The following is a 17,136-nucleotide window of genomic DNA, read 5'->3' on the forward strand; positions in this document are numbered from 1 at the left end:
TATGAATTAGAAGAAAGGTATTGCGTGCCCTCCGGCATTATGATGCAGGAACCTCTTGTAATAGTTCGGTGGCAGCATGCAAGTCTCAGCAGTGCAAGTAATACCCCTTTCAGACATACAACCCGGGAAATTTCCTGCTCAGACCCGGGAATTTATCCTGTGCAAATTCCCGGGTATTTGGTTGAGACCCCCCTTTCACACTACAGTGTCTACCCGGGAAATTCCCAGGTAGACCCCTTTCAGACAAGAGCAGGGTTTTTTAGATTACATGGCAACTGCTGGACACAAAGATGAGGTGAAGCTGATGTGAGTGATGCCAGGCCCTGATCACACACAACTATGTGCCCCCTGTGACTGGCATGCTGTGTATGTGGGGGTGCACAATTTGAAACACTGCCCAACATGTCCCCAAACTACCGCCCATGGGTGCCCTGGCAGCTCGCCCCAATCCCCAGCCCTCTGGCTGGGCTGCCCCTGGACACAAGTCTCCTGCCTGGCACTGATCACGGGCACAGAGAAGAGCAGAGCAGCGGCCGAGGTGCCAGGGCCGGACAGGCCGGGTACAGGTGCACGAAGAGCAGTCACCCACCCATATTTGCGGCAGCAGCAGCGTCCCACCCAGCCCTCCCTGCCTCTCACCTCTACAGTGGCCGGGGCAGGCAGAACCCCCAGCGAGCCAGCATCTCACCCCGTCACCCGATGCAATAGGGGCAGTAGTGGTGGTGCAGCGGGAGTGTGGGCGGGTGGTGAGCGGCAGCGCTGAGCGTCCTATAGGACGCTCTGCGCTGCCAACTCCATGTAAAAGCTGCTTTGTGCTGCCCGGGAGTAGTAAATTCCCGGGTAGCACCATTCAGACAGAAGCAGGGTAATTTCCCGAGACATAAGTCCCGGGAAAAACCCTGATCGATTGCAGGGGCGGCTACCCGGGAACGTGTTCCCAGGTAGGTACCTTTCAGACAGACTTGGCTACCCGGGAATTTGGCAGAGGCAGGCCAAATTCCCGGGAATCTCGAGATGTCTGAAAGGGGTATAAGTGTTCCAGAGTTCCAGTAACATGATGCAATATTCAGAAATGACCATCTTAAAACATTAGATTTTTGTGAGTATTTAGTCAACTATTTTAATAGGGAGGGGGAATAACAATGTAACACAACAATGCACAGATTCTTAAATCTGAACTACTTTTATATTTCTAGCTGGTAGTCAGACATTTCTATACTAGAGAGGCACCGCACAGAGGAGTTCTAGGCAACTCTCAAGATCACACATAAATAAATGCTAATAGAAAGATAGTAGATTCATGATAAAGATATTGCTGTTATGAAGGTGCTCCCAAGGAGCAATAAAAAGCTATACAAAAAAAAAAAAAAGAACTCTCCTATGTATAGGTGCACACCTCAATAAAATATAACTTTTAATAAGAAAATCAATAAAATATAGGAATCACTTACCGTATATACTCGAGTATAAACAGAGTTTTTCAGCACAAAAATGTGCTGAAAAAGTACCCCCTCGGCTTATACTCGAGTCAAGTGTAGCGCTGACCGGACGGAGTTCGGTCAGCGCTATACACTGCCAAACACACAGCCGCCGGAGCCGGCAGCTGCGTGTTTGGTGTAATCAGCAGCCGCTGAGAGTCTGTCAGACTCTCAGCGGCTGCTGCTGCTCCCACTGCGGGAGCCATCTTCCAGCTCCCGCAGTGGGTGATGGGAGACACGTCGTCATGACTACGTCTCTCCCATGCAAAGCGGCCGGAGGAGCGGACAGTGGCGGGACCAGGAGCGGGAGTTTCAGGTAAGTGATTTTTTTTTTTTTAATCTTGTCACGTCTCTCTCTACTGGGGGGTGGGGACTACAGGGGGCACTACCAGGGGGCGATTACTGCAGGGGGCACTAAAAGGGGTATTACCACGGGGGGCGATTACCACAGGGGGCACTACCAGGGGGGGATTACTACAGGGGGCACTACCAGGGGGGGATTACTACAGGGGTCACTACCAGGGGGGGGGGGGATTACTACAGGGGTCACTACCAGGGGGGGGGGGATTACTACAGGGGTCACTACCAGGGGGGGGGGATTACTACAGGGGGAACTACCAGGGGGGATTACTACAGGGGGGGATTACTACAGGGGGCACTACCACTGGGGGATTACTACAGGGGGCACTGAAAGGGGGGGATTACCACTGGGGGCACTGAAAGGGGGGGATTACCACTGGGGGCACTGAAAGGGGGGGGGGGGATTACCACTGGGGGCACTGAAAGGGGGGGGGGATTACCACTGGGGGCACTGAAAGGGGGGGGGGATTACCACTGGGGGCACTGAAAGGGGGGGGGGATTACCACTGGGGGCACTGAAAAGGGGGGGGATTACCACTGGGGGCACTGAAAGGGGGGGGGGATTACCACTGGGGGCACTGAAAGGGGGGATTACCACTGGGGGCACAACCAGGGGGAATTACTACTGGGGTCACTACCAGCTCCTGCCATTTCCCACACTAGGCTTATACTCGAGTCAACAAGTTTTCCCAGTTTTTTGGGGTAAAAGTAGGTACCTCGGCTTATATTCGGGTCGGCTTATACTCGAGTATATACGGTAATTAGTAAAAGTAGAACACGAGATCAAATACAAAATTTCACAAAGTAATCTATGCTCAACAGACAATACACAAGTACATACAGTAATGAAGTAACAATCAAAGAAAAGTAGGGGAAAATATTGGAGTATTAGTGCATAAAGTGAATTTACTTTACACTTTATGCACTAATACTCGAATATTTCCCCCTGCTTTTCTTTGATTAATGTTACTTCATTACTGTATGTACTTGTGTATTGTCTGTTGAGCATAGATTACTATGTGAAATTTTGAGATCTTGTATTTGATCTCATGTGTGCCCCTATACATAGGAGTTCGTTTTTCCCCTTTTTTTGTATATCATATCAGATATCCAGGGACAAACTGTCTACCCGAATATATACTGTTGATGCTGGAGGCCTGAATACCCGGATACAAGGTGGATTTAGCAGTATAGGGAGAGTTGGAACGGCCAGCATGTATAGCCATCTGCACTAGCAATAAAATCAGGGGCGTCGAGAGGGGAAAACTGGTACTCCTTACCAGGACCGGCTCGAGGGGCCCGGGTCAGTAGCACAACGGGCAGAGTGATGAGACAGCTGCTGCTGAACTATGGAGGGTTCTCCCTCTCCCTGCAAGTGTTGGGGGGTGGGGTAACCTTCTGGCCGGTGGTTTCAGCACGCCCAGAAAAAGGGGGCGATACACCCATTTTCTGTGACGCTGCTCCTGCTCCACCCCCAAACAATCGCAGCAGTTTCATTTTAAGTCTGTTTCATTTGCAACAAATTCATGAGTTACAGTTTAAATGGCAAAAAATAAATACTGTATGTACAATGAAGAGAAGAGCAGTAAAAGTACCTTTTAGTGATTTCTTTCTTGCACATGGGGCATGGGGCTCTGCCTTTCTTCTTTTTGCTAAGAAGTTGCAACATGCAAAACCTGGGGAGCAGTATTACATGTTACTAACTTATTATAAAGTTCAGGTCTTGTGCAATAACATTAAAATTAACTTCTTCAATCAAATCTAGCACCAAGAGTTTTGCAGAATCAAGTGAACACAGACACTACATCCATGAGCTAAATTTAGACCAGAGGTTCCAAAACTCCACTAATACAGTCCACATTTTAAGGATATCCATGCTTGAGCTCAGATGGTTAAATCAAATTGACCGAAGTGCTAATTAAGTCACCTGTGCTCAAGCATGGATATCCTTAAAACCTGGACTGCAATAATGGAGTTTGGGAACCTCTGATTAATGACGTTTAATGAGCCAAGGTTCTCTGCCTGGATGGGGCAAAAATGGACAAAAATTGCAGAGACCCCATCAGTTTTTTTTATTGCTTTCCTAGGTACATAGATGCAGGTCTGTGCATAGCTGAGCAATATGCTGCATGTTTGCAGATACAACAGCAGAGGCAGGTTTGCTTCTTAAAAGAGGTTAAGAATCTCAAACTAAAAAAAATAAAAAAAAAATCTGAAAATAATTGTACACCCAAAAGGTGTAACGGAATCGGTATTAAATAGTCTGGATCCTGGCAGTCAGAATCTCGATGCCGGGATCCCAACAGGGTTAACATACGCTAACCCTCCCTCTTTGGTGCCTAACCCTAACCTCCCCCTCCTTGCAGCCTAAACGTAACCTTCCCCCTTAGTGCCTAACCCCTAAACCTAATCCTCCAGACCACCCCTTTACTCATCTTCGGCATTCCAGCGGTCGGGATGCTTTCGCTGGGATTCTGACCGGCATCCCGACCCCTGGGACGCCGAATGCATACGGGTGTAACGTATAACAATTAGGATACACTACCGATTGACTTAGACAAAAGCATTTTATTAATACCAAGTCGTTCCATTATGCAACTGTAACAAACTACTCCTTTATTATTAGGGTAATGTGAGGGTGTGCACGAAACGAATTCCATAAATATATACCCACGGCAGAATACAATAAAAAAAAAAAATGCACAATCATACTTGAAGTTCATATGATTATTAATAAAAAAAGCATTTTTTTTATTCTTTATTGGATTAGGATTTATCCCTTTAACAGTAGTTCTACTTAAGACTTTTGTACAAAGATGGTCTTACAGGACTGGCAGAGTAAAATTAATCTCACCTCTCCATCCAAACATCTGATATTGTAATAATTGTAATATGCTATTTTCATACAGTTAAAAAGAATCTGGCCAATGTGGCCTGCAACCAACGTACCTGCAGAATATATGGTCACATCTTGTGGCAACAGGCTCTTTCATTATATCCAAGCTGTTAAAAACAAACACAAGTGTCAAGGCTCTCCTGTCTGGATGCATGGAATTAAAATTATGCGGGGGTGGGGTGATTTTAAAATATTTATCTATAGTAAGATGTGCTCGGCCAAACTGAATAATGATCTTAAATGATTTTGAAGATCATGCTGAACAGCAGGATTGCATGTGTGGCCAGATTCATACCCCTTTCAGACTAGCAGCAAAATCCCGGGTTATTGCATGTGAACTGGGGTTTTTGAAAGGGGGAAAAAAAAAAAGGGCATTTCAACCTGGGTAGTTCGAAGGATTGAACCCAGGATGTACCCGGGTTGCATTGTAGTGTAAACTGGGAGCTCCACTGAGACAGGGACTGATGTGAATGGCCAAATATTCTACATAAAATGCTGCGGAATGTGTTATATAAATAACTTGTTGCGTACATTTAAAAATGTTCCTATTTCTTCAATTCAATCTGTACATATAGCTACCGGGATCTATATTTCAGTTGTGAGATTTTATCTATTGTATAGGGGTTACAAACCTCAAGGTTTCTTGCCTTTACTGGCTGGAATTCATCCTTTGAGCAACTATCAAAAAGCTATTATCTACATTAATGCTTAAGTGGCATCTACAGGAAAATGATTTGGTATTTACCAAATCTTCGTATGACCACTTCTATAAACTAAAAAAAAAAAAATCACCACAGGTGGTCAGAATCATTTGTGATGATGATAAAATATAGAAGGGAATTCAATTAGCCGCAGGACTTAACACAGACACTTAGCTCCCGGGTTAAATGCCTGGAGCTATTCAATTATAGCCTGCAGAAAGCCCCATATCTCGCAGCTAACACACAGGAATGGTGCATACACACGGTCAGATTTTTCTTGAGATCTGAACGATTCCCGATGGTCAGATAACGATATCTTACATCTGATGTGTTTACAGTCAGACTTGGACGATTCCATTAATTTAATGCAGTCAAAAATCGTTCAATCGTTCATCTGACAAATCTGACAGTGTGTATGCTCCATTAGGCATAGGTGCGAACAGAAATCCATGTTAAGCGCACCATTCAGCTTACCAGGGGCAGTAATTGAATAGCTCCAGGCTCTTAACCCAGGAGATAAAAGCCTGTAGGAAGTCCAACGGCTAATTTAAATTTCCCCCATATTTGCAAAGCTTTTATACTACTTCCAGACTCAGCCAGTCCAAGTGCCATATCTGACTTTTAATAGTATCCACAAGGTTCATCTTAGCAGGGTTAGACATGCCACTGTCCACAGGTCATTGTCGACATTATGATTATCAATAATACATACCAAAACACACACAGAAGTGATCAGTTTCCATTATATTAATCTACAGATGTGTCCAGACATCTATCCTCCATGCGCAAAAAAGCATTACACAACATGTGAGCGTCGTGCAACTCAGTAGCGCTAATAGTCTTTTTGGGTGACTTTCCATTAAAATGCCTATATTCTGTGTGAAACAGCGGCTGTGACAGAGTAACATAGCATTTTGTATGCAGATACAGCTGCATTTTAATCAGAATAAGCTACTTGTTCGTCCTATTCATAGCGCTTTGTGAATAAGACACATTTTAAGGAAACAAGTTGAACGAAAAGACGCTCAGTGCTAGAAGGGCTGTTTAACGTACAAGGAGGTTAGATGTGTCGGTACTTTGCCTCCAATCTCACACAAGCGGGGACAGGCTATGCTCCCAATTTCCTGGCTAGACATCAAAATTAAATATCTAAAATCACATTCCAATCACCCATCTGGGCCTTTTCTAAAGACAGACCTGCTCAACCTCCTGCTACAATTTAATTTCTTCATAACAAAACAGAATATATACTGAAACAGATTTGGCTCTCTTTCACCAATACCCCTAGTGCCCCATTTAGAAATAGCCTGGGTTTCTCCAATACTTTCACTCCTACACCAGAGCTGGACATCTACTTTGCAGTAGATCTTACTGGGACAGTCCTTTCCTCCATTCCCTTAGCTGTTACCAAGACTACAGGGAGGAGATTGAATTGTTTTTACGGGCGCCTAACAGAAATTAAATTGTTGCTTTCTTTGGGCACCAGTGCCACATGTGTGTGCCAAAAAGCAAGAGTGTTTAGCCGCATATAGCAGCTAACCCCATCTAAACTCCTGCTATGGGCGTTCAAACAGCAGACTTGTTGCACATTTCTGCCCACCACCTCAGGAGGCCTCAAGCAGTAATGCTAATAACCACGGCTAATGCCTACACGACCAGCATAAGATCCAATACATCATACGATATCCTTACGATTCCCCGGCCGTCGTGACCACACAAATGTGTTTTTTGTTTTTGTTTTTTACACACACACGATATTCATTAGATCAGTCGTACAAAACACGTGTCACTATACGACGGATCGTGTAAATGGTTGATCGTGTGCCTCACCAAAAACATGCGATAGATTGGTCCCAAATTTAAATAGAGGGCTGGGCTTCACTGAGGGTATAAAAAAAAAGCCTGCCTCTTCAGCTGTGCACTCCTGTTTGCTCTGTGATTAGTGAGGCTTGGTTTTTACTCTGCTGAACGCTCCACATTGCTAGCTACTGTGCATTGCCTAGCTTTACAAAAGTGTGCTTCTTGCTCTATTTACTGTGGTCGGTCTGTTTTCTGCTTTTTTGTGGTGAAGGATCCATGCCGTTATATAGAGCACTGCTGTCCTATGCTGTGGGTCAAGCTGAGTGAGGAGAGAGAGGGCCCAGCATAGGAGGAGGATGAGGTCCTGCTGGACCAAGGATTGGCTGCTGGAGAGGGATAGTCAATACTATATGCCCATGCTGATGGAGATGAGGGAGAACAATCCGGACGACTACCGCAACTTCCTGCGGATGGATGACACCACCTTTCAGGAATTGCTAAGTCTGGTGACCCCCTATATCCGGAAGCAGGACACTAAATTTCGGATGGGCATCACGGCCAAGGAGAGGCTCGTGGCTACGCTGAGGTACCTGGCTGCGGGACGCTCCTTTGAGGACCTTAAAGTTTGGGACCCGCATCTCGGCTCAAGCTTTGGGACGCATTATCCCGGAGACGTGCAAGGCTATCGTGAAGGTGCTGCAGTTCCCTTATTGTAAGGCAAGATAACACACCACACTTTATCGTCAAACCAGAAAAAAGGTTTTATTATAAGTTTCTCTAGTTTGCTAGTTGAATGTGAAACTGAAATACTAATGTGAAAATCAGATATTTAGATATAAAGATGGCTAAAATGTTAAATGTATCACCGTTACCCAATCCCTGATAAGTATGGTGCGGAATGAGCTTTGGTGCTTGCGTCACAGATTTCAGGGGAGCAAACACATGTTGAAAGTGCAAAATCAGTGGGCCCGGCCCCACTGACATGCACTTACAGCATGTGTTCCCAGCCACCTGAGAGTCTGGAGCACAAACACCATGCTGCATTCAACACCATACTTACCAGGGAGTATGAAACGTCATTAATACAAACAATGTGTAAAATTCTTTGGGAAACACAACAATTAAGAGAAATCAACATTGTCCTAATTTACTTCACAGTGAAAAAATTGGGTGGTGAGGGTGTAGAAGTTGTTTGGTAGGACACGGCAGATGGCGTTATATTTTCGTAGGAGGTGGTGTCTGGGGGAGCAGCATGGTAGGTGGAGGTTGGTGCGGGAAGTGGTTGGTAGGAGGAGATTTGGGGGGGGCCCAGTTGTTTGGATGGAGGAGGTGGTTGGGGGAGTCTGATGGTAGGTGGAGGTGGGTGGGGGAAGAGGTTGTTAGGAGGAGGTGAGTGGGGGCTGAGTTTGGAAGGTGGAGGTGGGTGGGGTATCAGGAGGGTAGTTTGAAGTTGAAGGATGGTATGTTTGGGATGAATAGCAGGTGGGTGTTGCCGTGTTGAGTGTAGGTGGGGTTGGAACTACTGGCGGGATAATAATGGTAGTGTCCGATGGCAGTAGACATTGCCTTGCTTTAAACATTAGGTTAGACGTCAGTCTTTCAAATTGTATTCTTTGGTCCTGGACCATTCCTCGTACTGCTGCACTGACATAGGCCGCAAAAGTTGTCATATTCATCTGGTGGTTTCAATAAGGCCTCTCTGGCCTGGCTAAGTAGTGAGTCTTCAGTTTCTTTGTTTTTGTTTTTCCTCTTTTGTTTTTTAGAAATTGGTGGGGTGGGGTGGGGTTTGGAGTCGCAAAACACTCTTCTCCACTGTGTAGGTCCTGGTTGCTGGGGATATCTGAAGTCTGTAAATAGATAATTTGTTATAATTAAATTTTTACATTAAGTTTTCTATTTTTTTCCACAGCTCCCTACAAGCACGGAAGAGTGGATAGCCATTGGGGATGAGTTTAAGAGCCGTTGGCAGTTCCCAAACTGGAGGCGCTATCGACGGCAAGCATATTAGGATTATCTCACCTGCCAACACTGGGTCCTACTACTAAAACTATAAAGGGTACTTCATTGTTGTTCTGATGACTGTGGTTAACGCAAACTACGAGTTCCTGTTTGTAGATGTGGGGAAGAACGGCCGTTCTTCCGACGGTGGCTCCTTTCAGAAGACTGCATTCTACGAGAGGCACACCACTAACACCCTTCATTTGCCGTCCAGAGAGTCAACAAAACATGGGCTGCTTTTCGTTTTCGTGGATGACGAGGTTTTTGTCATGAAGCCATTCCCTCAGAGGGCCTTGACTCATGAAAAGCGGGTATTCAATTACCGCCTATCTCGTGCAAGGCGTATTGTGGAGAACGCTTTTCGGATCTTGAGCAACAGATTCCGGATTTTGCATACCCAATAAATTTAAAGGTTGAGAAGATTGACTGGGTGGTCACGGCTTATTGTATCCTGCACAACTTCCTGGGCAAGAAAGCCACCTAGCAAAGGTTATTGGGAACACCTGCAATTGAAGACCCCGAAAATCCGGAAGAGGTTGCTCGGTTCCCCTCAGTCGCGCCACCCGTGGTTAGGGAACCCGGGACTTCTGGCCAAAAAGGTCAGAGAGGAATATAAGGCCTATTTTAATGGGGACGGTGCAGTACCGTGCCAAGAGAATATGATTTGAAACATTTTTAACTTACCGTTGATGTCTCTGCAGATGCCACGAAATCCTCTTCCAGCAGGCTGCACTCCTCTGACAGCCATCACCTGTACCGAAGATCTCAGGGGATCCTGCTGCACCAGGAACATCATCCTGTCATAATACCAAAGTTTGGGTTTGTATATGCTGTCAGCCCCAGCTCCAGACAGTTTTGATTTCTCCACCTTCTTATCCTGTTTGCCGAAGGTTGTCCGCAGATTCTGTATCTTATTGCGCACCCACACTAGGGACTTTGCATCTTCGTGATATGGCATACTATACTCTGACAACTACTTAAAGTCCATTACAGGTGCTACCATGCCCCACTGAAGCTTTATAAAATCTTTAATATATATGTATTCCCAGATGTTAGAGGGTTACCCTGAAGACGTACTTCCTCTATTATATATGGATGGTCATCTACCCCTTAACCTTTTCGCAATTGCTATTGATCCAAGAATCGGAGTTGCCACTTAAAAAGGCAGATCTCTGAGGCACAAGACCAGAAAATAGAAAGCCTGTAAATTTTCATATATGGCCGACCCCACACACCTGGAAACTGGTCCCTGTATGGACAAGTAAATTCACAGAAATACCTGGAAAAAAAAAAAAAAAAAAAAGGTACATTTTTCCCTAAACCTAGATTTAGGACAATCTACAGCCCAACCCCTGTACCTCTAACCTGCAGCTCCAGGACAACTAATCTAAAAGGTGCCCACACACTAAATGACTCGCAAACAATGTGATGTTGTCAATGATTTCCCTTGAACACCCTGGCAGTCCTGGACAAACGATATCGTGCATAAAGTTTTCATTTTGACAAAAGACCTAACGACCTATTGTGCGTCCTTAACAATTTCCAACGCATCGTTCAAGAGATTGTCAGATCTTACCTGCAGCAGGTAAGATCTGAAGATATGATTAATGACCAGGGCATCGGGATCTGTATCGTTTGTGGAGACTGCACGATTTGCACAAATTTGAACGATTTATCATTACGACATGGCTCGCCAAATTTTTGTAAAATCTAGGAGCCATCTTAAAAGTTTAGGAGCCAGACCATCGTCCATTACCAAAATAAATGAAAGCTTGTATAGACCACCACACATGCCCATTCAGAGCCCCTCAACCTAGTAGTAAGACCCCTGTAATAGTGCCCCCCAGTAGTAAGCTCCCTGTAATAGTGCCCCCAGTAGTAAGCCCTTGATATAGTGCCCCCAGTAGTAAGCCCTTGATATAGTGCCCCCAGTAGTAAGGCCCCTGTAGTAGTGCCCCCAGTAGTAAGGCCCCTGTAATAGCACCCCCAGTAGTAAGCCCCTGTAATAGTGCCCCCAGTAGTAAGGTCCTTGATACAGTGCCCCCAGTAGTAAGGCCCTTGAAATAGTGCCCCCAGTACTAAGCCCCCTCTAATAGTGCTCCCAGTACGAAGCCCCCTCTAATAGTGCTCCCAGTACTAAGCCCCCTCTAATAGTGCTCCCAGTACTAAGCCCCCTCTAAGTGTACCGCGCACACACACAAAAAAAACCCGAATACTTACCTTAAGCCACGATCCTGCGTCCGCTGCTGTCTGCCGCTCTTCGGAACTATGGGAGAGACGTCATGACGTCTCTCCCATAATGCCCTTGGGGGGAGTCGTACGCCGGAGCTCAGGAGTGACCCCCAGCTGCGGGGAGTCGGGCGTCCGCCGGTAACATTTCAGCGGGTGCCCGGCAGGAGCTTCCCTGCGGCAGCAGGGGAGGGGGGCTTGGAAATCCCGGGCGCCAGGACTAAAATCTTAGTCGCCATGGCGACCTGGCGCCCGGGATTTGTCGAGCCCTGCGTTACAATGCGTCCAAATCGTGCAGATAATAGTCTAGTGTGTGGGCACCTTAACACACACCCCCCCACCCACACACACTTCTAACTCCTGTCTCCGAAACAATCGCTAAAAAAAAAAAAAAAATTCTTGTATGCTTTCTGTAACATACAAAATAAAGGGAATAATAATAAACCCTGAAATTAATGACGAATAAAATGCAAATTTGAATCCCACACTGACCTGTTATTAGAACACAACACAAGCGCTTCACAAAGCAATAGTATTAGTTGCCTTTTCTGAAGCTATGTGAAATAACTATTTAACTTTCAAAAATCAATCATGCCTTAGCAACATTTCTGTACATGGCCCCTTTTGATAACATCTGAAAACTAAACAGAGAAAAAAAATAAAATCTCCTGCAGGCTTTCCGACAAAATGTTGGCTCTGGGAAACATCTCATAAGTAAATGCCATTTCATCAATATATGTTCCTGAGAGATTGTACTGAAGCACTATTTGTCTTGTACACAAACTTCAATGGCCAGGTTTGCTGCAACGGGAACAGAGGCAGAATATAAAAGCGATGGGACCACCAGAAGAATTTAGAGGAAGCCAATTACCTGAACAGCAAAATCACTAATGGTCTGAAACGGTGACCAATATAAACAAGCACGATAAAAAAAGTCAGGAATAGAGAGTGGGGACAACGTACATAATACAAATTCAGTTATTAAAAGTTTAAAAACAACTTTAGGAGCACATTTAATTCAGTTTAAATGCAGGTGGTATAGCTGCCCAATAAAGAAATAGGGTGGGGAGGATAATTTACATGTGAGGTTTACCCAGTGACATTTTATTAAAAATATACATTTCAAAAGATATTTTCTGCTGTAAAAATAAAAAAGGTAAATAAAAAAATGACACAAAATTGATAAATAATTTTACTTTTAATAATCTACATATAACATTGAAGTCTTGATCACAATCAAAACATTCATAGAATAAAGTTCTCCAGTCTTCATAAATGCCCTTAACCACTTACCTGGCTTTTCCAAAAACCTCTCTCTGGTAGCGTATGGTATACTCCTTTTATGGGGTTTCCTAACAGAGGGCACCGGGGATTATTTTTAGTGCCGCCCTTTGGAACAGTGTGTGTGTGTGTGTGTGTGTGTGTGTGTGTGTGTTATATAGATATATATATATACACACACACACACACACACACACACACACGGCCAGCGTCCGGCACTCCTTCAACATAAAATTCCGCTGTGTGCCCTCACAATACAGAAGTTACAGCAGTCATCGGTGCGGCACTAAAGTCAGTAATCCAGCTCTAGGCAGCGTTAAGGTCAACGTTTCAATGTTTTATTCACATGTTCAGCAGGACAACGCAGTACAGGGATTTGATACGTGATGTAATGGTCATGTGATCAGAACGAGCAGGAAGTGGGGGGACATGTGCACTGGCGTGGAACACACACTGGCGGGGACAGCTGCACAGCATGAGTAGGTAATGACAGGCAGCATAAGGGAGACTCTGGCTGGTAAGTCACAGTAGGAGATTTGTTGACACACTGATGTATGATGATTACATGTTGCATGTCTTGAACAGTCTATGAAGTGACCGAGGTTGACGGACAGTATAAGTACTGCATTTTTGGCATTGAGCCACTTATGCCCAGCACGCTTTGACCATGGCTTGTTTTCAATGGACATTACGAGCATTCTTTTTGCACAATATGGATGTGATAAAGCTTGCACCAAGATCATAGTCCAGATGTATAACGGATATCACAGGACTCTCAGTTACACCAAACATTGATTTTATTAAAAGACATATGCATATATTTTATTTATTAACAGTTTGTTATACAGCGCAGCATATTCCGCTTTACAATTGTAAGCATTAATAGAACTAAACTGGGTAATAACAGACAGATATATAGGTAGGAAGGCCCTGTTCGCAAGCTCAATAAAAGAAAAAAAATTCACAGTAGCAGCAATATTCTCATATGACCGTAATATTCACAAACATAGAAAGTAAATAGAATTTGTATATAAAAAAAAAAAAAAAAAAGCTTCTAAAATATCTTTTATTATACTAAACGGAATCCATGTATCACATCAAGTTACTGCATGGTGATTCTCAAGTCTGCAACATATTTGCTACATGCTTACTAACCAGACAAATTAACAACAACTACGTTGCCACTCTTATGGTGAGTACACACGGAACGATATGAACGATAACGTTCAACGACATATCGTTCCGTGTGTATGCAACGAACGACCAGCGATGCGTTATCGACCATCTTTCATGCAAGCAGGCCAATCTGGAAGATATCATTATGTCTCCATAGGGATCCACAATCGTTGATCATTGGTGGTTTTTGGGTGTGGGGTATGAACAATATCGTTCATCCAGCACACCAGGATTTTTAAAGGAAGATCGTTCAGCGATATCGTTATCGATTATGATCGTTCCGTGTGTACCCAGCATTAGATTCTCAGAATGCAAAGTCAGGCAAGCAGGTCAATTATACCCCGTTTATACCAAAGTTCCGGGTCTGACCCGGGATTTGGAACACGTTTCCAACCCGAATCGGACCCCTTTTACACCGTGGCACTGACCCGGCACTTCCGGCGTTGCAGTGGAGGTCATCTCCAAACACCGCTGAAGCCGGCCACACCGGTGCCGGTTCTGCAGTGTCCCGGCTTTTCCGATGTTGCACGGCAGTGAATGCTTGGAGATTATGTCATCTTCAAGCGCCACTTTGGGTTAAACAAATAAAAACTGCATGACACGTCTTCTGGGAGCGCCAAACAACTAAAAGGGGGGGGGGGGGATTTAATTGATTTTGGAATCTCCCGTCTAAAGTGACAGAGCTATTACATTGTTTATGTAATGGGAGAGTGCCGTGGGCACTCGTTATTTCTACTCACACCCTCCTCAGGTGGCGAGCAGAAATCCTTGTTTGGGCAGCGTGCCTATTACTTTGCACAGGATTAGCGGTTTTACGCATCTAAACCAGATTTGGATGAGACATGCGAAATAAGCAATGGGCATCCGTGGCACTTGCACCCATCAGCAAAACAATTGAATTTTGCCCAGTTGAATTCCCCCCTAAGAGGTGACATTCTTATAGAGATTAATAGGGTCACTGATTGGCCTGAGGCAGGTAATTTATTTGGGAAGGTTGGTTTGTCGGCAGTCCTAGAACCGCCGCTTAGCAAATCTACACTTCTAGTGTTAAAAACTTTGATGGGAACCAATGTTCAATCATATTCTAAAAGCTGGCTTCTCTACAATTTGGGATTTAGTAATTGCTGGAAAGCCACGGGGGAAAAAAATGGAAAACAGCCACTTAGTAAACACCCATTGGCCTATATCATAAAAAGAGAAAGCTGAGGAGTAAACTGAGCATGTGAGTGTAATATCATTGATGGAAGTGGAATATACAAGAAACTGCTAACAGCCACATTAAAGCAGCAAATTATAGGACCTCATCTCAAGAAGCGCTCGTATTTAAAAAAAAAAAAAAAAAAACAAAGAACAAAAACACACAATGATTACTTTCCCAGTTGCTACAGTGTCAGAAAAAGTTAATAAACTTCCAGCTTATGGGCATGACTAGTCAGGACAGCTAAACAAGGAGGTTTTAGTCAAAGTTAGAAATTTCAAAAGGGACATCATAGTGTACAAGTGCCCCAGCCCAACCAGCAGCACTGGGATTAATAACGGAAAAATAAGAGTTATGGTATGACATACCTTTGTTAATTTTTCTTCGTGGTCCATAGGGTCCACAGAAATTACCTTGGGTATGTGGTTGGAGTGATCCAGTCACCAAACAGTTACAAGCTTTAGCTCCCAGGATGCACTGGGTCCACCTCCATATAAACCCCACCCCTGGCTACAGGCATCCAGTTTGTTACCAAGCCCAAAAGTAGGAGAAGGAAGGACAATTGTACCACAGAAACAAACAGTCTCTAAGAGGGAATCATTGAAATACAATAATAATAATAATAATTTACCCAAAAACACCAGGTGCATTAAGTGTGAGTGTCCTGTGGACCCTATGGACCTCAAAGAAAAAGTTAACAAAAAGGTATGTTATTCCATAACTCTTATTTTCTTCTTCAGGGTCCATAGGGTCCACATGAATTACCTTGGGGATGTGCCAAAGCAGTTCTCTTAAGGGTGGGGATACTCCTGTTTAGTAGAAAGGAGAATCCGACGGCCAAAGGAAGCATCCTGAGAGTCAAATTCATCAAATGCGTAACATTTGAGAAAAGTGTGGACGGAAGACCACGTGGCTGGCTTGCACCATTGTTCAGCAGAGGCACCACGACAAAATGCCCACGATGGTCCCACAGATCAAGTAGAATGTGCTGTCACTGTGTTTGGAACAGAGAGATCAGCTTGAGTGTAAGCTTGAGAAATAGTCAAACAAAGCCACCTAGCCAGGTCTGGTTGTTAGCTGACCATCCTCGCTTATGACAGCCATACCACACAAAAAGAGTCCGATTTCCTAATGAAGTTGGAGCGATCCACATAGATTCGTAGGGCGCCTATAAAATCCAGGAAAAGATTCACCTACAGAGAGGCCTGAAGACTGGAACTACAATTTCTTCATTTACATGAAAGCGTAATACAACCATAGGAAGGTAACCTGCCCTGAAACGAAGAACAGCTCTACCCTAATGAAAAATCAAAGAGGGAGAGCAACAAGATAGGGCTGCCAAATCGGAGACCCTGCGGGCAGAAGAGATAGCAAGAAGAAAAACTGTCTTCGCTGTCAACCACTTAAGGTCTACTGATTTAAGGGAATTGAAAGGGGGACCCCTGTAGAGCAGTGGTCAGGGAACAGGGGTAAATTACCCCACATGGGGTAAAAATTAAATTCCTGGGGGTAATGGACGGACAGCCGGGCATGCATATCATATGCATGCCCGGCTATGCCGCAGGGAGGCTCTAAGCCGGACACTCGCTGATATGCTATTATCAGCAGGCACCCGGCTCCTTCCCTGCAGCGTCGTGTTAGCCGGAAGCTGGAGTTCTCATCTGAACTCCAGCTTACGCCTCTCTCCATGCGCACTATGGCAGAGAAGTCATGATGTCTCTCCCATAGTTCCGAGGAGCAGCCAGGCGGAGAGGACGGCGGCGGATGCAGGAGTGGGGATTAAGGTAAGTGTTTTTTTTATGTACAAGCGGCACTACAGGGGCATTATATGGGGGCACTACTATATGATTTCCTTCCTTTCAAATCAAGGGGGTAACGTCAGCGTATCTAAATCTATTTTGGGGTAAAAGTTCAAAAAGTTCCCTGACCCCTGCTGTAGAGCCCTGAGAACCAAACACAAATCCCACTGAGCTACTGGAGAGACAAAGGTAGGCTGAACCCTCAGAACACCCTGAAAAA

General features: G+C 44.8%; 1 protein-coding gene across 2 annotated transcripts in view; it reads right to left on the bottom strand.

The window, feature by feature from the left end:
* The window catches only part of BRCA1 (BRCA1 DNA repair associated), a 242,308-nt gene that overhangs the window by 197,764 nt on the left and 27,408 nt on the right, over positions 1–17,136 (bottom strand). For both annotated transcript variants that reach the window (XM_088480740.1, XM_088480741.1), the window contains exons 3-4: positions 4,788–4,841; positions 3,434–3,514 (exon numbers count right to left, since the gene is read on the bottom strand). In XM_088480740.1, the coding sequence (XP_088336866.1) occupies positions 3,434–3,514; positions 4,788–4,841 (135 nt within the window). The remainder of the gene's footprint in view (positions 1–3,433; positions 3,515–4,787; positions 4,842–17,136) is intronic.

The sequence above is a fragment of the Taudactylus pleione genome, unplaced genomic scaffold (assembly GCF_031769625.1).
Source record: "Taudactylus pleione unplaced genomic scaffold, aTauple2 ptg000256l, whole genome shotgun sequence".
NCBI classification, from domain to species: Eukaryota; Metazoa; Chordata; class Amphibia; order Anura; family Myobatrachidae; genus Taudactylus; species Taudactylus pleione.